Genomic DNA, 26,367 nt, shown 5'->3' with positions numbered 1-26,367 from the left:
GTTTCCCTCTGTAACCCAGTGAACTTAATATAAGACATTGAATTGTCATTTCAGCTAATCTAACCATATTCTTTTCTCTATTTAAGGAAATAATAAGGCGACAAGGACACGTTTATTGCATATCAAATTATTCAGGTCTTTTGTGTTCAGTGAAGCTCATTTAAACAAAAATCCGATAAAGGAATAAATATGTAATGATGAGTAAAATAATGCATACTGGGTGGAGATGACATATCTAATTCTAATGTTAATGGACTTAGTACCACAAGATAGACTTTTATGCTTCTGTATTCTCCATTGCACAACTCACCTGCCTGAAGTATGTTAGGTTTATATGCCAGTGAAGTGCACAGCTGTGTTTAAGGTTAACCCTTAGAACGCATACCCATTCCCACAATCTTCTTTTCTTCTGGTAGCGCATGCCCCATAGCTACCTCTGAACTGCTGATATTTCTCACTTTTTTTTCAGCAGGAAGGGTCCAGTCTACTGTTGGCTTACTGCTTGCCCACCACCTTGCTGAAATCCATCCTTCCTGGTACTTCTAACACCAGTCCTCTCCAGCTGCTCCAGGCAGTGAGCCAGCTGACTGCTTTATAATCACACCATCTACCTCCTTGAATCACGAAGATATGTCATCTTTTCTGCTACTGCTCTGTGGATGAATCCTTATCCTGTCCATAAGGCACATGGATACATGGACAGATGGATTGCCACTCCAGTGGATGTCTTGTCCTCAGAGCTGTTGTCATGGAAACAGTCCTTGATCACCTTCAGGTAATATTTCCCCATTTTCTGGACACGTTCTATTTGTCAGACATAGCCCAGCTCCAGAATGACCAGTTTCTAAACACTCATCTATGGGAAGGCCTTTCAGGATGTAGAGAAATGTGTTTTCACCATTTACAAAAGTTCATATTTTGCTAAATTATTTAAAAAAAAAAAAAAAAAAACAAACAACAAAGCAAACCTGCAAACAAATGAAAAACCCCCTGAGCACTCTCAGCTCCCACCACATTTCAGTATTAGAAACAAAACAAAACTGTTATACCATGAGAGATTTTACGTTTCTTTCTTGCAGGTTGCATTTTTAGAGGGGGAGGGAAAGGAATGGAAGAGAGGTGTCAGTCTCTGAATAACAAGTCCTCTTTTTCTTATGTAAGAGCTCTTCAAGAATGAAACATACATTTTACCAAGTCACTATAAAGCATAAAGAAAAACTGCAAAGTAGATCTGCGTAATATTATTGAAACTCACTACAGGAACAATTACTTCCAGTATATTTGGTACTTCACTGTGAAACAGATATATACCATCTTAAACATATTTTAAGGCATGAGATGTGGTCTTACTCATAGAAACCCTTATTTATGTGTTGAATCCCATTTTTCTTAAATTATGTCATAGCACTGAGGGAAAAACTATGTGTATATGACTGAGAGTTTGGAGGCTTGGACACGTTAGAAAGAATAAGGCAGTTTAGCATTGTGCATTAATGAAATAGAATGGAAATAAATGTCAGCTGAAAGCAAGTCCCACCCACGCACCAGTTCAGCGAAGTGAACGAAGCAGAGAGGACAGCAGTGACCACAATGACATACAGCAAGATGTTATGGCTTCACACTGCATTCTGTCTCTGAACAGTCATTTGATAATGCTGTGATCCAGTAACATAGTCATTCCTTTCTGTACATTACCATAGCATGGCCTGCTCAGCTTTAAAAGCAGTTCTTTTGTGATTATTTTTGTCCACTTGTTTCTTTAGGTTCTATTTTTTGTCAGTGAGGATAGAAAATTTTATACAGAGTCATCAGGGGAAGGATTTTAAAAATATTATTATTAATTATTATTTATTATTATTATTATTATGTGTTGTTCAAGACTTTATGTTCACAACAACAGGACTTCTAGGTTGTGTCTGCATGAGATGAAAGGCGTTTTGCATCATTGTCTTCACATTTGGGGTTGTCACCTTCACCTCCCTCTCTTACTAGCCCTAAGGCACATGTTGTCTCATATCCACATGCATTCTGTCATGTCTTATTCTTTGACTAAATAAAAACTATGTTTGGAAGATGGAAAATAAAGGGCAGGATTCAATTCTGTAGATATGCATGGAGGAGGCACTCTTCATGCAGATTTCCCCACTTCCTGCATCCAGATGGTGGCTGTGGGAAGCAGCTGCCTTAATTTTTTCCATCTTTCTTTTTGGAAACCATATGGGGCTTTGTGCAAGTCTGTGTTTATACATCACCTCTTGTATGCGATTCCACATTCAGGTCCAACTTTATGGGAAGGACAGCAGGTTCTATCCACCACAGCAGCCGTAGCATGAATTCAGCAACAGGATACCACAAAGCAGCTTGGATGGACTTCAGGTGGGTACTCCAAAATCAGCAACATTGTAAGAGGTGGGACTCTGTGCTCCAAAACGTCTCTGTCTTCCCACTGGGAGTACTGTGATAAGAATTTGCTGTTCTCTGGAAGAATTTGAATGATTCTTAGTGCATAGTGCTTCTCTCTACAAGTCTTCTATTTGGAAAAACCCCTTCTAATGAAATGAGTGCATATCAGTATTTTCACTCAAAGCTGTTTCTAGAAGAGGTATGTTTACCTTTTGAACTACTGGTCAGGAAACCTCTTCAGTACTTATGAGGCTTGATTTGCATATCACCTAAACCTGTCTTTGCTTGCTTTTACTTGAGAGAAAGGATATATTTGCACTATAGTTCTGTACTTCCTGTCAATTTTATAGACTGCTCTTCTATGGCAGGTTACTCTCATTGCCACCAGCCCAGAGCAGTTGCAGTAGGTGAATGAGGGTAATCCTGTGTTAGCATCCTGTCTGAATATCAAGATGGAGGACAATCTCAGTGCAGAACCTCATATAGGCAGTGCATCCAGTCCTAGTAAAGCACATACATCAAATTCCTTTGTGGCTTTGCTGTGAACCTTCACTGAAGCTACACAATCTTTTGAGTTATCTGTAGAGTGCATTGAGAGATAGAATATTGATTATTCTGAAGGGACGATTCTGCTCCCCACTTTACTCAGTTCTGCATTGACAAAGTACATAAGCCTTTCCTCTCATGAATCATCTACTCTGTATTATGCCAATTTTTACTTAGCAGATGGTGGTCTGGTCTCTACTTCATGCTGAAAGCTGTGACCCAGTTAGCTGGTACAAGGTAACTGGGGATGCAAACAACAAACCTTTCTTCATTTCTCTTTTCAAGTATGTCAGGTCAGTGTTAATAATATTCTCTTCTGTATTTTTTCTGAACATGAGTATTCTTTGGGGATTAAAATATAGTATTGATTGTTTATACCATATTACATTAGTCATCCCACTGAAGTCAATAGGAGTATCCACACAAGGAGGGAATGTAGGTCTGAGCCTTTGATTCCTCTAGCATTCTTCTCTAACCAAACCAAAATATTACTCTGTGTTTGGATTATGGTCAATTGCAGCTGAGAGATGATTGTTTGCCTTTCAGATTCCATTCACATGATTATCTTTTCATAACTGATATATGATAATTTATACTACATGCTCTCAGGACTATGTCATGTGAAAAGTAATATTGAGATAGCCAAATATCTGACACAAAAAGTGTACGACTATCACACACACACATGCTTAAAAGTCTATGAAATCACATCTCCCAAGTTGCACGTATCATTCCCTTTCGCTGTTTGTGTTGGTTTCATTTCAGTAATTACAACTGCAGATCTCTGGCCTGTGCCACATGTCAAATAAGGATAAGAACCTTCTACATGGAAGTCATTTTTCAAATACAAATGGAGCAGATATGTAAATGTCAACAATTCCCCTATATTACATATATCTTTAAACTGCCAGATTATGCAGGTGTATGTGCAGGGGGTAGTTTGTATATGGAAGAACCCATTTATGATGATTAAACAATTGTGTGTGGAAAATAAAATATGTTTAGAGCATGCACTTTGGCATGTAAATACTTTGACAGAGTAATTGATGGAATGAATACTGAATACCTCATTTAAGGACATAAAAATACAGAACTGCCTAAAGTCACTAAAAAAGGATCAGAGACCAAAGGATTTCTGAATTTTTTCCCCTTACAATATTTTGCTAGATTCTGAGTTTCTTATTCTGTATGCTGTCTTGCTTAAACCCAATGCAATGATAGAAAAGCTTGATTTTTTTTTTTTAATAACTTTGCATTTGCTAGGGAAATTGTAAGTAGCTAGAGTTTAGATCTGGAAGTATTTAACTTCTTAATTTCCATCAGAATTAATGTATAATACCATCTTTAATCCTGTATTTATCACAGGAAATTTTTTTCTTGAAAGATATACTTCTGGGAATATGTTAATTGTCCTGTGCCATAATATCACTTCTGAAAGGAGTAAGTCTTTAAATATTAGAGTTCAGTAGGACTGTTCTTAATCTTTTCTATAATAATAAATACTGACTGTCAGATCCTTTCAAAGATCCAAATTGGAAACGTCTTTTATCTCACTAAAATGAGTGGAAGTTCCACACATGTATGTATGAAAGTAGGGAGTTGTTACCCCAAATATACCTTGCAAGCATAATTGGAAAGGGTTAATTTATTTCATGTGCCTTTGAGGGAGATGAAGTCGGCTGTCTTCCCAGGAAATATAGAGTTCAGAATTCTTTAATTTTGCTGGTGCAGAATTGTCTGCAAAATTTGCGTATTTAAGTAGTTTTAGGTGTACCTGTCCTTGAAGAAGTAATCCAAAACAAAAGCTCAGGTTTTCCCTATATGAAGCATATTCATATTTCTACAGTCTTTTTACATTAAATTTTGAATATTGAAAATATTTTGTCACTTTGTTTTTAATATTCATGCAATAGAATTTCTTTTAAGTGTTGAAGTGGAATAAGTTATACATGTGTATATTTAGGTGTATATATACACCAAGATTTAGAAGACTGCATCAATAGAATCAGCCCATGTTAAGGTTGGTTTAGATGTGTGGTATCCCGTACAATTTGAGGCAGAGAGGCCCAGACTGAGAGTCTTTTTTCAGTCCTGGGTGGAAAGTGGGTTAATCAAGCTCTTGTACTACTGGTCTGCTCCCATAGTTTTACCTGAGTTGCATTTTTCTTGCTTAGCTCCCCCTTTCTTATGCAAAGTATCTGGCTCAGCAGACTAACTTTGACCTATTTGACCTTGCCCATTTGCTTTCTGCTGCATGGCAGTTCAGTGAAGGTACTGTGCAAGCATCCCCTTTCTAGTATATTGTCAGCTGGGCAGAGGCTGACATGAACCTTCTAGGAAAGCTGAGATGTGGTGTAATATTCAAATTCACCTGCATTCAGCAGTTTCAAGGTGTTATCTCTGAAAACAGAGGGGGTTGAGTGGATATGCCATGAAAGAATTAATGGGCTATCTGCTTTAATACTCTCCTAAGAACAAAGGCATGTTTTGCAGAAATCCAGTCCAGCATGTGTGCTAGCACAGCAGCATTTGGGTCAGCTGGACCTCCCATGAGATGAGACTCTCCAGTCTGCTGTAGGTGTCTCTGAGCTAGTACCCCCTCAACAAAGAGGTTCTCTAGAAACAGCTCCAGGAGCTGTATTTAGACATATAGCTTCAGCGGGGAAGAAGTCCCAGAATCCTATTAGGAAACTGTTAACTCTAGGGTTGCAAGAGTATCCAACAGTGTAGGAACATCTACTGCGCTGGTTGGTACTAAGGCACCAGCATTCAACTTTTACAGATGCAGATCAGAAGTCTGCATTTCTCCCTTCATCATAGCTGCATGGGAATCTGCTTGAATGTAGAGAGTAGGTTGCTTATCAGCTAGTATGGTGAGACATAGAGTCAGCCTCAGCTGCAGACTCAAGAAATCATGAAAGAGATGAGTTTTATAAGGTATATAATTTTGTGAGGCAGCATAAAGAGCCAGTGATGACTACCCAAGAGTGGTTATAGAGGGGCTATAAGGCTGTAGAAGAAAGTCTTTCCACATATGAAACACCTATAAAACATCTGTAGGTGATTCATAATGTTCTTTAGTGGGAAAAGATCTTGGGATAGGACCTACGATGCTTAATGCTGTCATCTAAAAGATATTTAATCTGTTTCAGTTGTGCAGATGCCTTCTTAGTCAATGGATCTGTGTATTGCAGAGGCCTGTCTTGAGCTGAGAGCTCAGGAATGAAAAAACTTGTATCTTTTCACTCATTTGAACACAGAAGGTTGTTAGACAGCTGATTTTGAGGAACTACAGGTAATTTTGTGCAGAAGACCTTAGGTGACTATGCTTGTTCACAAAAATGATTTCACAGAGGATGAGAAATGCCTCAGATCCTCAGAAATCAAAATAACCCAGAACTAGTCAGGTACCAGGCCTCTGTTTTACTGTGCCATCAGCAAGTCAGACTATTTATTCTGTGGAAAATTAACTGCTGCCTCTTCTTCAAAGGACGAGCTACACCCTTTTCTTTGCTCCAGTGGCAGCTCCAAGTGCCACTTTCCAAGTTTGGACCTCCTTCATTTCCATGTTTGTTGGCAATATGCATGACTAAAATGGTATTTTCATATTTCAGTGCAGTCAAGGCCCCTTAAAGCAGAGGGTTGCAAGTGTGAAAGAGAGATATGTTGTTCCCTAATGGCTTATTACCATCCCATTTGCAATTCAGATCAGTTCTAAATTGACTGAAATTTTTAAACACATAGCAGGCAGTTTAAACTAATGATTGTCTGGAGGTTCACATCTGACATGAACTAAGCTTCTGTTCAAAACAAACTGCAAATAATTCCTCCCTTAGAGTCAAAATGTCACTTTTTACACTGTGTATTGTTGCCAGGTTTTGTCAGTTACATTAAAAAAACCCACAGAAAACCTGCTACCCGCTGAACGTTCTGAATCAGAAAGTGGAGTGACACTGTGGCTGTTCCCCCCCTTATTTACAATAATGGATGTGCATGCCTGGCTTTCCGTAGCCCGATGAAAAACCCTGTCCCCGTGCGGCTCCCCGAACCCCCCCAGCCTGCGCTGAAGGCGCGGGGGGCAGCGGTAGGCCCGAGTTGCCTAGCAACCCCCAGCGGGCAGTGGGGCGGCTGCGGCCTGCCTTACCCCCCAGCCTCTCCCCATTGCTCCCGGGGTTAATCGCTAGCCCCCCTTCAAACTGGGAGTTTTGCCTTGGTCCCCCTCCCTGTTGCTAGCTTGCCCAGGCCTGCACAGCCATGGGCCTGAGAGTAAGGGTGTCAGGGGGGACGATGAGCGCTGCATGGATTAGGTGCCATGGGCCCTGCTGAGTGTTGTGTGCTCTTCAGTGAACAACGGCCAGTGCTGGCACAGGGCTTCAGAGCTGTCTTCTGGCCGCGGAAGTGTAGTAAAATGGGGTTAATCTTTCATTGTTTCCAGTTTTCAGCACCTGAACTTGTAACGGCTGCTTAAAGGAGTAATTTAGGGTTTGGGTTCAATTCCATCAGGATTTCAAAATCTGTAGGTTAGATGATAAAAAGGGAAGCTCCAGTAGGGTGGAAAGGGTATGTTTAATATGTGATTGAAATTGGCTTTCCCTTGAAAGAAATAACCCATCTGAGGGGGACTCGCTGCAGAAATCTTGATAATTTACAACCACTGATAACTAATTGCAAATAGGGAGGTATTTGCTAATTTCTGAAGGGAATGAGTTTATGTAGAGAGAAAAAAAAAAAAATAAAAAGTCCAGTTTAATTTGATGTAATCCCCTGTATTTTTTCCTTGGTAGCTGCTGGCCACAGGAATAAGATTTGGAACAATCTCTTTTTTACCCATGGTATTACTGGATCAAGTATCTTTGTTAGACGTTACTTGACTGACTTATGGCTGTCTAGACTCCAAAAGAAAGATTGTTTTTCAAAAATTATCACAAAGAACCCTCTTATGTTCATCAAGCTACTTGTTCAGTTGCTATTTATGTTTTCATCTTGAATTGTGTGTTGATATACTTTGTACAACACTGCATTTCTCAGAAGTTTTTGCATAGCACATTGTCACACTTTTTGTGGTCCCTTTTTCCACTGAGAAATATATCTTGAACTGCTGTTAAAATAGTGGGTTGATGGAGATCCCTCCTCAAGGAATATTTTCTCATGAGAGAGAATATGGTGAAATTACATGCTTCTTACATACTAAAATGGCAATTTCACTGAAAACTTGAATTTTCCTTCTGAAAATTGTGAATCCAGAATTTATTTCAGTCAATACATGGGAAAAAATCCTGAAGCATCATTTGACTGGTTTGATTTAGAACGTCTCTGTATTTGTGAGGAGGGAAAAGTTGAAACCAAATGAAAGAGACTTTTTTTGGCTAAATGTCAACATTCTTACTACATGTTCATTACATGTAAAAAATTGCATTATGTGTTTTGGGTTTTTTTAACTGAAAGTAGGTGGGAATTGTAAAAAAGCATTTCTTAGGATGTTCCAAACTTCATTATCTTTTTGGAATATCTAACTTCTTGTAACTAGCTCTAGGAAAGATGTGTGTATGTATTACATTTTCCTTATGCATTGAATATGTACAACTGAAATGTGATATACTTTGTATTTTACAAAAAACAACAACAAAAAAGTTTCAACTTACTGATTATGGATATGGATTAATATAAAATAAGTTTCTGCTTTCAAAATGAATGTTTAAGGTTTGAACTCTATCAAAACCATCTTTCATCTGTGAAACATGAAAAAACATTTTTCATCTTTTGATTTTTTAGAGAGAAGGGATGCCATCCAGTGGGACCTTGACAGACTTGAGGAGTGGGCCCATGCAAACCTCATGAGGTTCAACAAGGCCAAGTGCAAGGTCCTGCACATGGGTCCAGGCAATCCCAAGCAGAAATACAGGCTGGGGGATGAAGGGATTGATGGCAGTCCTGTGAAGAAGGACTTGGGGATACTGGTGGTTGAAAAATTGGACATGAGCTGGCAATGTGTGTTCACGGTCCAGAAAGCCAATCACTCTGCACAAACACCATAGCTATCTGTATCCTGGGTAAGATAAAAAGAAGCATGGCCAACAGGTTGAGGGAGGTGATTCTCCCCTTCTTCTCTGCTCTTGTGAGATGCCACCTAGAGTACAGTGTCCAGTTCTGGGGTGTCCAGTTCTGGGGCGCCCAGTACCAGAAAGACATATACCTGTTAGCGCAGGTCCAGAGAAGGGCCACAAAAATTACCAGAGGGATGGACCACCTCTTTTATAAAGACAGGCTGAGAGAGTTGTGGTGGTTCAGCCTGCAGAAGAGAAGTCTCTGGGGAGACCTTATTGTGTCCATTCGGTATATAAAGGGAGAGTCTTGTCCTGTATTGACAAGGGGCAATGGTTTTAAACTGAAAGAGGGTAGGTTTAGATTGGAAGAAATTTTCTACAGTGAGGGTGGTGAGATATTGGAACCTGTTGCCTGGAGAAGTTGTGGATGCTCCATCATCACAAGTGTTCAAGATCAGGTTGGACAGGGCTTTGAGCAACCTAATTCTATTGAATGATGTCCCTGCCCATAGCAGGGGGTTTGGACTAGATGATCTTTAAAGGTCCCTTCCAACCCAAAGCGTTCTATGATTCAGTGCATACTTTGGAGGAGAGCATGTGGTGTTTCTTCATCATCTCTCTGAAGTGTGTTGTGCACATTCAAGTCTGTAGCACTAACATTCTGTAGCTTTGCTCTGCAGTTTTGTCCCCAGTCCATTTAGGCCAAGACAGAATTCATAATCCCTTTGATAAAGAGGCTATACCAAGTATGTCATGCTTTGATACCGAGGTGATGTGCACAATATAAATAATTACACAGGTACCTTCCCTCTCAGAGCAGTAGTGAACCTTTTTTTGTGTTTGTTGTGATTTATGACATACACAAGGAGCGTTGTCTAGGGGACAGAAAACATCTTTTCCAGAACAATGGTACTATCTACCACTGTATTAAAAGCATCAAGATTTGTTTCTGTACGAGCCCCTTTATGTCTTATATTCACCTAAACCTTACTTTCACTTAGATGGAATCTCAAGTGAAAATAAAAATAAATGGGTACCCTAAACTTCTTGCAAACTATTTCTGATGCTTTTGCTTTACATTTTTCATGGTGCCATCCATCAAAAGCTAATCTCTCAATAAACGGAGGCTGTGCATTGCACTTTCTTCCTTCACATGGCCCTTGAGAGAGCATGAGAGAGAATTTTCTACTACAATAAAGTATTTTCTAGTACAAGATGATAAAGAGCAGAATCTTTTTTATTTTCTCACTTTGATGCAACAGAGACACAGAAGAACAGATTCTTTGCAAATAATACAAAAGCCACTTTAAAGAATTGCTGAGCTGCTTATTGCATTAGCTTTGACATGAGGACCCATGGTGTCTCTATTGCATGTGTCTCCTGAAGATACCATGCAAATCAAATTAATTCAAGTAGCTTTTGTCATATTAAGTTATAGTACATGTGCTGTAGATCCAGGATGTTGGAACATCTAAAGGTTCTGAGGCTTTATTTAGGCTTGGATAATCATGAAAAGGCTTGGAAACTTTTTTGAGCTATATGAACTATTTTTGTCCATGAAATCAGGCTGGAAATTTCCCAAGAATGGCTCCAGAGAAAGATTATTGTTATTTCAATCATCTGGCTAAAGAAAGGACCTATTTTCATGTATGATTATTGGCCTAATCCTACAAACCATGCACAGTGCTTTTAAACATAAAGTCAGTAAAGGTAAGCACAATAATATCAACGTATATTTCAAGAATTATTTCTACCTTAGCAATAGAGTGGAAAGAATGACAGAGAGACAAGCTATGTTACATACCACACTTTGCATACTTCTGATTCCTACTTGTTTGAATTGTAAGTAAACAGAGCTGGGAAAACCTTGCTGGGCAAAACCTTGCTGGGAAGAGACCCTTTTTTTGTTCTATGTTAGTGTACATTAATACTGACTTGGTTGATGAATGTGGGTCTAGTAATTCTGATAATAGTATAAAAGATATAATATTCTTTATTAGCTTCTGATGTGTTTGACTCTGAAAGCTGGAGGGACGTAGTCAGCTTGATAGTGGAACAAACTCCATCAATAAATGGCAATAATTTTAGAGTTGGTCGTTTGGTGCACAAACTAATTCGTATTAATTGAGCGCACATGCATGTTATCTATTTTGTATTCTGCAAACTCCTTTGGTACATGCGGTATATGGTACAAACAGTATGAGTTTTATAGCTTCTTTGATATGCTAGAGTGAGTGCTCTTAGCATTTTTGATGACTCACACTGTCACTCATGTGAATTAATAAGTGATCTGAACTCTTCAGTGTAATGAACCCTATCATTTATTAAAAAGGGAAAACTGTTCCCATAATTAGTGTGGTAATGTTTGACAGGAAAAGTGATTTTTTGAGGGACTACTACAATTAGATATTGTCAGTAAATACTATTAATTTTTATGCTTGACAAAGCACTTTCTGGTAGCAGACTGGATAAAATGTAAAGAAGTGTTCATTGTACAAATGTTTTTTTAACAAATTTTGACTAGTGTATATGCCATCATTTTTTAAATGGTTATGAAATACAAGAATTCCCAGTAAAGGGCTCTGTCCAAGACATGTCCTTAGGACTTTTAGTGAGGCTCAGTGTCAATAGTAAATTGGAAATGAACGTTCATCTATCTATACATCAGTACTTCTTGAGCCAGAGACTAAGTGTATCTTTGACCCCGACAGTCTTTCCATAACCTCCTTTCAATTAGTTTGTTATCACTCACACTGTGTACTGAGGAAGAAAAATAAGGTGATGTAGACTGGCCAATACTGATATAAATGTTACCACTCTGTGGAAGAACTTCAGAACTTCTTCATGAGGAAAGGAATAAAAAGTGATTATATCCTGCAATCCTCCTTTGGATGCATGAATTAGAAGGCAGTATGCCATAACAACTTACTCTTCCCCAAAATCCAGAATGTTAGCATGAGATTCTAATGCTGCTTGGATGATTAAAAGAGCATAAACACAGTGGTATGAAAAAGAATTAGTGACAAAATAACAGGTTTTGTTTTTTCACTCAGTGCACAATAAAAATTATAGATTTAAGGTATGGTCTGTGTTTTCCTTTAAAATGGTGGTGTATATTCTTGTGTTCCACAGAATCTGTCTGTGGGACCTTAAAAAACCCCACAACACACACCAGAAAATCAAAGAAAATAGAAGTCTCTGGAACATTTTTTCACCAAAAGTAAGGATAGTTTGTACTGCTTTCACCTGTATGTAAAAAAGATATAGTTCAGAGGACGTTAGGTACCATTACTCAGCTGTTTTCATTTCCTCCTCATAGCTGAATACATGAAAGGAAATGAAAAAGCACTATGAGAAAAATCTGTATTTTTAAAATATTAAAATATGGGGGGATTTATCTATACATAGCCTTAAACTCCCAATGATAGTAGATATTGTTGAAATGTTGTCCGATAGCCATCAAGTTGTTTTAGGAAAAAAAGTTGGAAAAACATGGCTGACATTCTTACTCTTTTCCAAGAATGATGTTTATTTGAATTTAGCTACATTCCTAAAGATGGATACGAGCATAAGGAACTTCAAAAAGATATTATTATGTTTTAAAACTAGTTTTAAAACTTTTTTTTAACACTTAATGTAAACCTATGGATAGTTAGTCTTAAATTTCAGTTGTGTTGAACATTGAAGCTCAGCTTCAGTCTTCAAGATGTGCCAAAGTAATTTGCGGGCAGAAGTCATTAAAAGCTTGAGACAGAAATATATACATGTAAAATAGCTTTACAGATCAGTAAACCCAGTAATTTCAGTGGGAATGTGTATGCCTGTGGTGTTATTCCCATGAATGATTGTAATATTTGATTTCTATAGTGTATGGATATAGACATAAGCATGATTACTGAGTTTACATCTCTGACATAATTTGTTGTTTGTATACATTTCATTTATAATAAGCTGACTCGGTTTAAAATGTAGCCTCAGAGAATTTATGTTGTTCAGAAATTAAACTCAGAGGATGTGTGTGGTTTCTACACTGTATCCCTTGTTACTAGAATTGTGGATTGCCTTTGAAATAATATTGTGAAGGTAAACTGTATTGTACAGATCAGTTGCCACATTATGGTCTCCTTTTTTTTCCTTCGAGAAGTTAAACCATTGGAGGCTTTTTGTAGGATCTCCAAAGAAAAAAAAAAAAAGGTTGGTAGAGAGGTTTTCACGTTACTAGTTAAGCAGCTGATTCCAAATGACATATACTGTTGGTAAAATCTTCCCTTATTTGCTTTAAAATAATCCTAAAATTATTTCAGTTAGCTCCAATGGTTGGATATAATCCTGTAGTCTAGACTCTAGATTCTAGAACAAGTCTAGACTCTAGATTCTAGAACAGACATGAATAGCAAGTTAGATTTTTATTTTGCATATCTCTATTGCTTTGTTGTGTTCAGTGATTAATAGTCTCGCTGATGAATTGGTTTGAACTTCACACCATTTAGATTTGGTGTCACAAGGTCTTATCTTAAATTTAGTGCCATCTATGGAAACTTGAATATAATTTTCAAAGAGAACAGAACTGAGCCTATATTTTAGCCATGTGGACCTTTCCTATCACTAAGCAATCTTAAATGAACAGAAGTAAAGAAACCAGCAGAGAATTAAATATGGCCAATTTGGGTATTGAATAAATAATTAGAAAACTAGACATCTTGAATGCCAGAAACCTGAAGTAGCCAGAAGTTAATACACTTGGAAAAAACCTCTTGTTGATACTGGTTTCTTTCATTTAGAAAGAACATGCTTGTTCTAAATTCAGTTTTGTATAAAATAAGAGATTGGATATGTAACTATTTTTATTGAATGAAAGACAATAGTTGCTCAGGTCTTACAAACATGCGCTAATTAACAAAGTATTACTGAGATAAGAATGTATTGTTCCTATTAGCAACTGAAAAAAAGAGAATTGCCAGTTGGCCTATATTGTGGCTTGAACATTCAGAGTCTGAAGACATTGTGCCTGCCAGGGCACTTGACAATGAAGGTGTAGCTTTGAATGTGCTCATGAAGTTCGATGTCTTTCTGTGTCTGTGACAGCTGTGACAACTCAGAATATTAACCAGCTCATTTTAAAGTATAGCTAAACAGCTGCAAACCAGATATCTTTTCAGTTGTTTAGAATCTTTTTTTTTGTCATTCCCTTCTGTCTTTCTTTATGAAATTAAAAACTCATAATTGTAATAAAACAGGCTATAATAAAGCCAGTGCATGCAAGTTTTAAACAATTGTTCTAGCACTGTAATTTTTAAGCAGTTAATGAAAGTAATTGTTTTAGATCTAGTCATGTAAGTGTAAAATTATGAATGTCTGCTCTATTAATCAAGTTGCTTTTGAATTCTAAAGAGATTCTGAGGTAGGACTTTACTCAGCGAGATATAATTGTTTTTGCAGCTCAACACAGAGTAGTCCCATTATTCATGTTTTCTTTTGAATAAGAACTCACACTGTAATTCTAAGCACTTGTGATAATTACAAAGGATATTTTTTTCTTTTTTCCCTTTAAAATGCCTTTTTTCCCCATTGGCATTGTAACAGAAAATAGAATATTATGATCAGAATAAATTCTAGTCTGGGCACTTGCATTTTGCCTTGTGAATTTTGCCCATTTTCTTCCTTGACTGTGGTGTTGTGCAGCTGTGTGTTATTAAACCGCCATTGCATGTGCCCCAAGTTTTGTGCATTTCAGAGCTTACGAAAGAAGTGAGTTATGACTGTCCAACAAGGAATTTGTTTGCTGTACAGGTGATTTTATATATATTAAAAATAGGCTTGGTATATACTTATCCAGATAAAGCCTGAGGCAATCAATAATTGAGAACATTAAAAGACTAGAAGGCCATTATATGCACATATATATATATATATATACATACATAATTAGAAATGCAAGTAACATTACACCCTTATAGAGATGGCTAAAACGAGACCTTTCTAGCAGTCGGTATTATCTAATCTCTTAAGTAAATACCTGTTATGGCTCTGCCTATTCTGTTATGGTAATGAGAGGCTTGAGACCTCAAACCATCTTCTCTGGTGTTTTGCTCTTCCTCCAAGCTAGCTGAACTCTGGAGCAATGCAGCAGGCTTGTCTAGTGGGAAGTCAAAACCATGAGGAGTTGATCTGAATTTAAGCTCCTCTTTGCTGAAGCTGTATGATGAAGCAATGTCTGAGTTTGTTTATGGCTTACAAAGACAGTACGTAGATACGGTCAGTGGCTCCAGCTGCTATTTGGCTTCTTGCTGTGTGACTGGAAGCCAGATATTTTCAAAAGTAGTCAGTTGTTCTGGTGTCTCCAATTTTCCAGTATTTAACCATAGTGTTTTGAAATGAGTGCCTTAAAAATTCTGAGTGTGACTAAACCCCAAGTGAATGGAGACGCTTAGGGCAGCAGACACCTTAGCCCAGCTAGTCCGTTTTTATAGCTTGAAAGTTTTCTGAGCAACAGCATTTCCTATTGGGACCTACTGAAACCTATTGGTTCCTTTACCCTCAGATAGTCACCTCAAATGTAATGAACCTTCGTTTGGAGATGCCTCCTCTCCAAATAGTCAGTAGAGATGTAGATATACCTAGATATCTGTCCTTAAAATTCTGGATGTGTCTTCTTTCTCCATGGACTGCATGGGGAATCAATGGCTATGTTAGCCAGCATAGATTTTTTACCTTTCTCTCCTCTACTCAGACAGTTTTTGTACAGGGCAAAAGCATCAATCCAAGTAGATTAGATTTCAGACCATACTTCCAGTTTAGGCCAGTTTAGTGTAATACCTGATTAATCTGATTTTTTATGTCCCTGCTTTCTTTTTTTTCCCCTCTTTTTTTGAGGCAGGGTGAAGATCAAGGGAGGTAAGATACCCTGTCATCAGTAACTGGAGACTGAGATCCAAAGCAAGAAGCTACTGCTACAGGTATAAGCCATACCAGCTATTTTTCATTCACTGATACCACTCAGTGCTATGTGCTTTTGGATTTAATAATGTTTTTATTTGTATCTGCATGATCTGGTTATCACTGAAATGCTACTAGGTGAAGACATTAGACAGCAAAGTGTATTCTTGTCATACAAGTAATTTATAACATTTTAAAACCACAAAGATAAACAGTGCTAATAGTTGCAGCCAGAATTCACACAAACATGCCTGAAAGTTACTGATGATCCTGGTACTGTACAGTGTGACTTTTCATAAAGTTTGCAATGCAAAGTGGCATTATGAATATCATAACGAATTATTTCAGTAAGTGGTTAGGCCCAGGAGTACTTAACAATTGCTGTCATGGATTAAGCGGCACTTCAGAAGCTTGAGATAGTTGTCAATTTTGTGGGAATCTCGGCGGAGGCAATGCAGCAGGTTGTAAAAGGCAAAGAGTCTGGAGTCCTCATCAGCGAGTTGCAGGGATGGAAGGCCTTCCCACTGAGAGTAAACTTCATTTCCGATCTCACCAGAATGAACCTAAAGACACCAAATGATACTGCAATAAATGGTAGTGAATCTGACTGGATGTAGAATAGAGCCTTTAAAATAGTGGTCTTAAGGAAACACTTGTAAAGTGTTTCCTGTTATGGTTCCCACTATTCTGTATAATGTTCTATATCTTCATGCAGATTTTCAATTAACTTGTCAGTTTTTTCGGTTTATTTCCCTAAAATATGTGAAAAACTTAACTGTGTCAGTAGTGTTTTAAGAGAACTAGTGTGTTAACCAATGTCCAGTGTAATCTGGCTTTGTAGAGAAATCAAACCTTCCTTAATGCATGGACTCATCAGTGACATCTCTTTTTGGTTCACTCCACCTTGAAATCTTTGCTAGCACTTGTTCCTAGAACTTTTTTGTGTGTATCTCCAGCTTTGTCTTGGCCCGTCTCTTAGGTGATCTCTCTGATACAGGCAGCTTCAAGAACATGTTACCAGACAAATCTCTGTAACAAATCTGTACCCCAGATTCTATTAAAAAAAAAAAAAAAATGCTGAGTGACACAGTGACTTCTAATGTTAGAAAGCTATGTGTAGGAGCTTTCTCATGTAGTGAGTTAGTATCCGAGGTGAAGATTGGTTTAGATCTCCTTGTTTGAAAGAGACAGTCATTAATTTTCTCCTGTCATAGAAATCTACCTTTCATAGCAGAAAAGAAGTCTGTGATTATTGGTGTTGGTGCATCTTCCTTATTTCCCACCAGTTGTACTTTGCAAAAGCACATAGGAGAATATCTGTGGAGCTTCTATCACTCAGTTTAAGCAACAGGCAAAAAAAGATAGACCTACAATCACTCAAAAATGTGGTTTGACACTAATGAATTTGCCAGTCTTGTCTTCAACCTCCTTCTGTAAGTAATGTGAATGAGAAGGTGGTCACAGGGTAACTGTAGCAGTACCTGACTTCTACAGTTATCTTGGATCCTTGCCTGCACCCTTTTTACATGTGGATATGGGATAGAGATATATTTGATTACACTGATAAATGCATTTGTGGCCTGGATGTGCTAAGATTTCTGAGTAAAGAGACACCTAACTGAAAGAGAGAGACCATGAGTGATCCAGTGGAAAGTGGTGGATACAGTGATGGTGGCAGCCTTAATGCCATTCAACTGCTCAGGGCCTAAGCAAAAGCCAGTAAGGTCAGAACCTCTTGTTAACGTCTAGCTCACTGACAGAATGATATATCTGGGGACTAAGAGAGGCCCCTCTAAAAATAAACAAGCTAGAGCTGATTTTATTCAGGAAAGCTTTCAATCAATTACTGATAACAAGAGGTATTTGAGTATGGATTTTGTCAGACAACAGCCTTGTTGTCTAACCTTACAAGTGTAGGGAAACCAAGCTGGATCCAATGCTCAGAGAACCAGTATGGTGTGAAAAGAGATATGAAAGATACCAGGATTACGTCACTGTATGCCGCATCTTTGCAATAACCCAGACTTCCAGAACAGTTTTTAACACAGTATCTTATTCTGAAGACTATACATAATACCTCTATGTATACATAAGTGTATAAATATGATAAAACATATATATAAATATGTGCATGTGAAAAAAACAATGCATCCTTAAAAAATCAGGATTGCAAATTCTAAATACTCAAAGATAGAACGATGATTACCACTGCTGAGGATTACTCCTTCCCTTGAAGCAGGACTGGGAATACACTGGATTATGCTATGCCAGTCACATCACAGTGTCTCTTTAGAAATTGCAAGATAGCAGAAGAAAAGAAAGCTGAAAGAAGAAAACTGAAAAGTTCTCAGATTCAGCTATCTTGACTTCCTTCTTTTCCTTCACATCTACTGTTTCCTTTCCTATTCCAGGTAGGGAGTGTCTGTCGCTGTATGTGTCTTCCTTACAGCAACAGCCTGGAAGGATGATAAGGACCTAATACTTACCCGTCCAACTATTTTCTCCATTCCTTCTAGAAGCCGCTTGTTTTGTTCTTCAATCTCTACAGCCTTCCAGAGGATGGTGTCTGGAGCTTCTTTGATTCTTTGTACTTCAGAGGCCAGGTGGATCAGGGGGTCATTCCAGGAGCGCAGCACTCCCAGTATTAAATTCAGTAGGTCTTCATGCTGCTCGCCCACATTAAGAAAAGCCAGTTAAAATAGGAAGGCTAAATGCTGGCAGCATTAGGAGGCATTTAGAGCAATGTCCTCAGACATAGTGATTTGAGAACTTATTCCAGGACCTACCACTGAATGTGCCCTATAGCCCTGTCTTAGATACCTCTGTGCAATTGTGTTTCTGATGTTTGTCATTGTCATCATGTTTTACATTGTTATCACAAGCAGTTACAGTATTGTAATGGAAATGTCATTAAACCCTCTCCACTTCAAAAACTAGCAAGCACGGCTGTGCTGCACCTCTGTGAAAAAACAGAACTCCTTATCTAATTTTTGATGAAAATTTTAAAATCCAGTGACTCTTTTTTCAAAGTTTAGTACTGAATGGAAGGTGCACATTATGGTAAACCACTAAACAGCTTTTATTGCCTCTACGTAACCCATCTGTCCTCCCTTTTGAACAGTGGTGCTTCCAGCAATAGCCCTTTGGTTTTAAAAATTGTCCTTTCTTGTGGGCAATAAAATTCATAAAGCTTATGGTTATGGTAGCAGTCAAACGTTTCTTCTTTGCTAGGTGCACTGCATCTGAACACCACCAGACTTGTTAGGTACCCAGGGTTGTGAATTCTGTTGCTCCCAATAGAATTTCTGAATGACGTACTGAGAAGATGACAATACTGGGATTGTAAGGATATCACCACCATGAAACTGATAAATATTTCTCCCTGGCACACCCCTGTTCATACAGCTGTGCTTATTTTTTTTTTTTTTTTTTTTTTCTCCAGAGTATTTTCAAATCGTATTTGTGAGCATAGGCTGAACAATACTACCTTCATCTCCCCTTAAGTTTATAATTATTAAATTGACGTAGCATGTTTCTCTTCACAAGTATTTTGCAGTATTTTGCACTAGAGTCTTTGTACTTGGATGATGATGTGACCACTTTTGCCTACTGGTAACAGCAAGAATATCTATTTAGCATTTGTTTAGTAATGTCTGTTTTCAGTTACTGGAAAACTATTTATCTCTGCCTATATACAGTATCCACTATATAGCCAAGGTATTTTTATGCTAGTTAATATAATAATTATCTATAAGGCGCTTTAAGATAATGTTCAAAGGTTGTAGTGTTCTCAGGGCTGTACAAGCATGGTAATTAGCATTGTTCCACAAGGTTATATTGTAATTGGAAATAAGATGCAATGACTGAATATAACATACAGGAAAAGGAAGGGAAGATGAAAGTTACTGGTACTTACATATTCTGTATAGTCTGTAACTTAGTATCAGCAAATGTTAAACCAACTTTTCTTGGCTTTTTGGTACTTTCCTCTTCCTGGCTTTTTTATTCTGATTGAGCTGATTTCCATCTCTCACTGCTGCCTCTCTGTTCCTTAACCCTCCCTCTTCTCCTCCTCCCCTCTCTATCTCACGCTGAATGACATTAGAAATGGGACTTACATGAATCTGCTGAGCTTGCTCCTTATCTTCAGGAGTAGTTAAGGAGGAAGTGTGGCAACCATTAACAGCTTTTGTAATAAAACCCCGGCCCTGAGCATAGCGTTCATCCTGCAGATCAACAAGGACAGGCATTACTGAGACCCAGAAGTAAGAGAGCTTCAGTTCAAACACTGTATTAACTAATTGTTGTTCCATTGCTTTTATCACTGCTTTTAGACTGTAAAGGTCAAAAGGTTCTGGTGAGTCTTTAGAGTGAAACTGGCACCCAGCAAACACAAACTTGCCCCACAGATAAAGAATGATGGGAAAATGGTATCTTATAATAGAAGTGTTGGAGATCTTACCAATGGTCAGCACTATACACAGATTTGGTCACCATTGGGACTCTCACTGTCTGTGCAGCAATCATATTTGTTTACTTGTTGAAGGATTTCATATGATAACATGTGTTTGTGCTTAAAAGGTATTAAATTGCATTTTTATATTTTCTCGCTCTCAGGAAAAGGCAGAGTACTTACAAATTCATTGAATATTTCTGAAGAGAGGAAGTGGATGTAGTGAGAAAGTTTAACTGCTCGGTCAAAAAGTTCCCCGAGGGAAACCTGGCAGTTGACAGATCCATTGGGGCAGATTGGCAAGGAGGTCACTCCTTCCTTTGTCAGGAGCATGTTGGACACCAGAAGGACCACTAGCAACAAACCTGTTTGGGTTTAAAACAGACTAAAATGGAATCACATTGACTTGTATGTGCATTTAGAAGTAGCTGTCAGAGCCAGACGCTGGGTGATTTTGTCTGTGCTGCCACATGGCTCAGAGTACCTCCGTACTGGCTGCTGAAAATCAGTGGAGGAGGGCAGGACTATCATTCTGTTATCCTTTCTGCTCTCCATCATCCTGACTGTATAGCAGAGCCTGCTACAGAGTTTGAGGAGACATGGTAACCTGTGTTGCAGTGTACACTGTATTCTGAAGTCTCTTACTATTGTGCCTGACTTTATTACCTAGTGATAAATGGAAGAAAAAAAAATCAAATTTCTTTACAGTGTAAATATAGATACATAATGATATTTGCACAGATATATAAGTTTGGAAAATAAATTGGTCTTTGCTTTTTCCTTTTTTTTTTTTTTTTTTTTTTTTTTTTTTTCCCCCTCCTCCTCTTGGTCCTTTTCTTTGCAAACATTTGGAGTTTAAATTAATTTTGTGGGAGGGTGGTTAGGTCACTCTCTTAAGCTTTTGATTGCCCTGGGAGTTCCTTCAGAAGATTTCCAGCAGCTGTGCTGCTTTGCTGTTTAGAGTTTAACCCTAAATTACGTACTACTACAAAATCAGAGAGAACTTTTGTCTTTTCTCATGAGCTTCTGAAACTAATGTAGAGGACTTCTCATTATGTAAAACACAAAACCTCATCTGTTTAAAACTTTTAATATTAACAAAGTCAAGTTTTCTATTCAGTGAAATAAAATATACACAGAAAAACAATAGAAAAAAGTTAAGAGCAAGTATTTGGTAAATTAATGTACTTATTCAAAGAACACTATTCTGTGCTCTGAGAGTTTTAGTACTGGAAATTGGACTGCTACCTGTATTGCTTCACAAGACTTATTTTAAATGCTAAATGAAAGTGTACTCTGTAAAACATCAGAGCTGTCCTTAATGTAATCATGTGGTAAGTTTTCTTCTCACTCTAAATTCAAGAAAAGTGCATTTAAACAATATTGAAGTAAGTCTTCCTCCTTGTCCATGAACAAGATACATGCTGCATTCTGCAATTAGAAAGTACTTTGGGGAATAATTCTATGAATAAGAAAACCTGAGACTTGTTGGCTTAAAAAGTTGAAGATGGCTATGAAAACATTTGCTTCAAAATTGCTACATCACTTCTAGTCTTGTAGATAATGACTTAGTCATTGCCTTCTGAATGGTGTAGCAAAGCAGGCTGGATCCAGTCTTTCGTGCGTGGGTGTCATGTCCCTCAAGCTAATTTTCTATGACACTGCCTGATGTAAAGGTGGTCTTAGGAGAAAAAAGTCTGAATGAAAAAGAGATCAAACCACCTTCTAATGCTGAGCTTTGGACACTAAACATTTGAGGTGGAGACAGGTTTTACCATTACTGGAAGACTAGGTGTCCTGGAAGACCTTAGTTTCTAAAGCTGTCACATTTCAGTTACTTCCTAATTCAATCTAAATTTAGAGAAATATAAAAGGTATCAGAAAATGCATGGTAAAAGTCTTACCTTTCAGTGGAGCCCCTTTGTTGCTCATGGTAGGGATCCTGTATGATGACTTGCTCTACCAGAAAGAAGTCTCAATATCTTCTCTTATTCTCTGCACATGCCACTTTTATATACACCATCCAGGGTCCATTTTACATACATTCAGCAGGTCGTGGAGTTTACCTCGATAATTACAAACATCAAATTGCCTTTCTTCTGCATTCATATTCAGTATTTTTTTGGTTTTTTATTTTTAGCTATGAGAGGGATTTCATTAACAAATTCAGCTGTGGGATCCTAAGTATGGTTGGATGAAGAGAGCACCAAAATTTTGCCCTGAATGAGGTGCAAATGCCATTGATCCTGGAAAGCTCCAGTTGTCAATTCTGAGGCAGGTAATCTCAACATTTTTAGCCTGCGGTTCCCCCTCCCCACACCTGTCTTCTCATCCTTTCTTATTTCTTCAGCCATCCAAGCTTGTTTATGTTAAAATTCTGGTTATTTGTGGGAGACAAACAATATTTTGCAATGTCCACAATGAGAGAAACAGCATAAGTTGTACTGAAATTTATCAAGAGAAAGGGAATGGAGGCTCCTGGAAAGACAGTTCATTAGCTGTAAAATTATAGATATGACATTCTGGGCATATAGCTCCATACAGTTAAAAAAGATACTACACAGTACAAATAATGATATAACTCATTCTCAGTCTGAGAGATGTTTAGAGAAATGGGGGCAATTCTTATATTAAAAAAGTAATAATTTACAGCAATCAAAGAGGAAGGAGTTATATGTTTACTATTTAATCACGAATGTTTGATGAATAAGTCAGCATTATTTAAAATAACAACCCTCTACAAAACCATGAGATTGTTTTCTATACTTGAAAACTCTCTACGTAAAAGATGGGCATTTCCACCATATGCAAAGCATATACTGTCGTAATCAGTGGGATTTGTTTCCAGATCTGATGTGTCTGTGGTAATCCACAAACTAGCATCAGCAGGCTGGCCCTGTTTTTTTTGTTGTGTGAGGCGCATCTGTATGAATATGTTAGCAAATGTGTAATCTCTCATCTGTTTCTCAGGTCCATTTACCCATGAAAAGACTTTCCAAATTGGATTATTTTAATGAATAAGGTATACAGTGTTAATGAATTTTCTTGCCTTTAGACAACTTGTTCCGTAATTGTGGAACAGATATGTATGTAGCCCTGAATCCTTCATTATTTCAGAACTTTGGACATGATTCCTGAAGCAATGATAAACAAGGCAGAAGAAAGGCAGAGTGTTTAGGGGGTAAACCATGGAAGATATCCCTTAGGAAGCCATAAAAGGAGATGCTTCTGCAATAAACCAGAACCGGTAGCGAGTGGTCTACATCTGCTAAGTTCTAGGATGATTGCTAGAACAATTTGTTCTGCTTAGAGGCTGGATCTTATTTGGAAATTGAGGCCCTGCTGAGTAAATGAAGCAGTTGTTGCCCGCAGCAGGGAAAAGTAGCAATCTGATGAAGGCAGTAAAATCAGAATAGGGCCACAGCCAAAACTGTAGAATGGATGGTAGAAAAACAGCAGTCTTCTAAACCACAGCCGCATGGTTTATGATCTTGATTTAATTGTTTCATTTGAAAATCTTCCCCAATAAGATTACAAGTGAGCTTGAAAAATCTGGGTGTAACAACAGAAGAGTCCTGTGTAAAAAAGAAATGGACACTTCTCAACCAGCCATTTATCTTTCCTTTACTAGTCTGCTTTTCTTGGGATTTTGAGGGGTTGGTAGTGATGCCAAAATAAGGCACACAGTTAATTAGTATTAGGGACTAGATAACAAAGGAAGGTATTCACAAAGGCATCAGGTAAACTCCTTAGGCTCCCTTTAACTTTACTGGAGAGGGAAGCTCCTCTCCAGCCTGACAGCATCAGCTAAAGTCAGGATCTTGCTGTTTAAGTGTAGACAAGCACCTTAAACATAGTTCATAGGGAAAAATGGTTTATTTGAAACCATTGCATGATGTTTTAATTAAAGCATGCTACCACAAAATGATATCTTGAAATCCTCAAATACTTTACGAACATGAATGGATTAAAATTGTCATCAGTTAAGAATCATAGACAGAAGGAGAGAAGAAACTCTTTGTAAAGTAAGTAAGTATAAAGGTGAAGTTCTTTTATCAGGTGTGAGAACTAAATTAGAGGTTAAGAAGTTTATTTGTGGCTGCACAGGAAATCTTTGGGAAAAAAACCACAAAACTTCCTGATTCCCAGGCCTGCGCTTCAAGTGAAGACCATGATTTCTTACTAGTACCAAAAAGAAGACAAAGGTGAGAAAAGAGAAAGGAGAGGAAAAGTTACAGTAACCAGAAGTAAATAGGTCCAAATATTAATTTGCTTTTATAAATTAGGAATTTGTTTCTATTTAAAAGTTCAAAAAAACTTATGAGTAGCTGAAAATGCTCCCCTCCGGCTTTTGAATGTGGCCTGGGTTTATATCCTCCAAAGAAGTAATATGAAACTTGGCATCCCATCTTTTCTGACTGAACCTTGGTAAAGGAAGCTGACCCTAGACCCTAACAGCCTTCTAATTCTGACAGCAGCTCAGGACAGCACTTGTAAATAACTGGATAAGCATCAGTACTGAGAGGAAAGCTCTTGGCCCAACTTGAGGAATTACAAAGCGCAGCTGTGATTAGCAGTATGCTTTCATCTCTCTTTGTCTTTCACTTTTGCCTTAGGAATTTAATTGAATTACTGTTTTTGTTTGTTTATTTGTTTGTTTGTTTGTTTGCTTGCTTTTTTAATAATTCAAATAAATTATTGCATTCCTTTTATCTTCAATAGCTTCTCTGGAAGTAAAATTAGTAGATTATTACCACCCAGTGTAAACAATATGCCAAAAGAGGGGCTTACTATATGCAGACTTTTTTATACAGCTTTCAGCTCATTACTCATGCTTCATATGCATTACATGCGATGTAGCAATGTTACAGATAACAGCATTTAGTACTCGTTTCTCCATAATCTTGTATTTCCACCTCATATCAGGTTGCAGACAATGAGTTAGACTGTCACATTTTGATTAAGAACTATCGATCAGTACAGGAAGATCGAATATTCCTATTCCATTTTATTTTATTTAAAGATTTTGAGGTATGCAAAGTGTTGTGTCTGACTGATAGCTACCACAGAGGAATGAAAAATATTTTCTATCAGAATAGTTTTTTGCAAGAATACTTATTTAAGTAGGTGAATTGGAGACTGGGTAATATCACTTCACTTTGTCTTTTACTTACCTGGTAGTATCTGTATTTAATAGCAGAACAGTTCAGAAACAGAATAGTTCATGCAGAGGTTTGAAATGCCAAATTTTTGGCTATGTTTTTAAAAGATGATCCTCAAGTTTTATATGCAGATGATTGAGCATGCAAAACTGAATGTGCAGAAAAATAGTCCCATATGTGATCTGATTGTCCTACTCTTCTGATACACAAAGAAACAAAAGGTTTTATGTGTTCCTGTTTTGCATATTTAAGTTGGAGTCACAATACTGAAAATATTGTCTTCCTTTTATAGAATAGTTTATAAAGTTATCCAGTCAACTTCACTTAATGGTTGGCTTTGAAAAGATAGAAAACTGTTTAATCTGGATCAACAACAAATCCTCAGAGCTCTTTAACTTTTCAAACATGTGGAAAATACATTTTGAGGGGGAACATAAACAGAATATTTTTTCAATCTCAGTAGTTTCAAATGACAAATATTTTGTCTTTTCTGATTGCTCCCTGTAATCTCCATGAAACTTTTGTGCTGAATTCAAGTGATTTTCTATGATCCTGTAAAACAAGGGCTCTTTCTCTCCATCTTCCTCATATAGGGAACAGGAGAATTTAAAAAAACATTTTCTCCAAATGTTTGTTGCAGAAAAAACAGAAAAATGGGGATAGAATACTTTCTTAGTATGAACTCTGCATGAAGACTGGTAAAAAATAGATAAGAACATAAAGGAAAATGATTCCATATGGAATAAAAAAAAGGGTAGGGATTTTCAGTTTACTTTTAGTTTAAGTACCAGTGTGGTTTCATATAATTTCAGAAGTAGACATA

General features: G+C 37.6%; 1 protein-coding gene and 1 long non-coding RNA gene across 2 annotated transcripts; one reads left to right on the top strand and one right to left on the bottom strand.

Annotated features, from left to right (window-relative positions):
* The first annotated feature begins 478 nt into the window (after positions 1 to 478).
* Positions 479 to 15,953, top strand: LOC116963170. The gene is made up of 3 exons (XR_004407986.1): positions 479 to 775; positions 2,278 to 2,376; positions 15,871 to 15,953. It is a non-coding gene; the product is annotated as an uncharacterized LOC116963170 (long non-coding RNA).
* Positions 15,954 to 16,003: 50 nt separating this feature from the next.
* On the bottom strand, positions 16,004 to 22,561 carry PRL (prolactin). The gene is made up of 5 exons (XM_009973172.3): positions 22,287 to 22,561; positions 20,566 to 20,747; positions 20,048 to 20,155; positions 18,416 to 18,595; positions 16,004 to 16,492 (listed from the first exon to the last, which is right to left on the bottom strand). Exons 1-5 carry the CDS (start codon positions 22,312 to 22,314, stop codon positions 16,301 to 16,303), a joined length of 690 nt encoding a protein of 229 aa, XP_009971474.1. The 5' UTR covers positions 22,315 to 22,561; the 3' UTR covers positions 16,004 to 16,300.
* Between the last annotated feature and the right edge of the window lie 3,806 nt (positions 22,562 to 26,367).

Source organism: Tyto alba, unplaced genomic scaffold, assembly GCF_018691265.1.
Source record: "Tyto alba isolate M040663 unplaced genomic scaffold, T.alba_DEE_v4.0 Super-Scaffold_48, whole genome shotgun sequence".
NCBI classification, from domain to species: domain Eukaryota; kingdom Metazoa; phylum Chordata; class Aves; order Strigiformes; family Tytonidae; genus Tyto; species Tyto alba.
The sequence above is the reverse complement of the archived record's forward strand: the minus strand, read 5'-3'. Positions and strand labels throughout refer to the sequence as shown.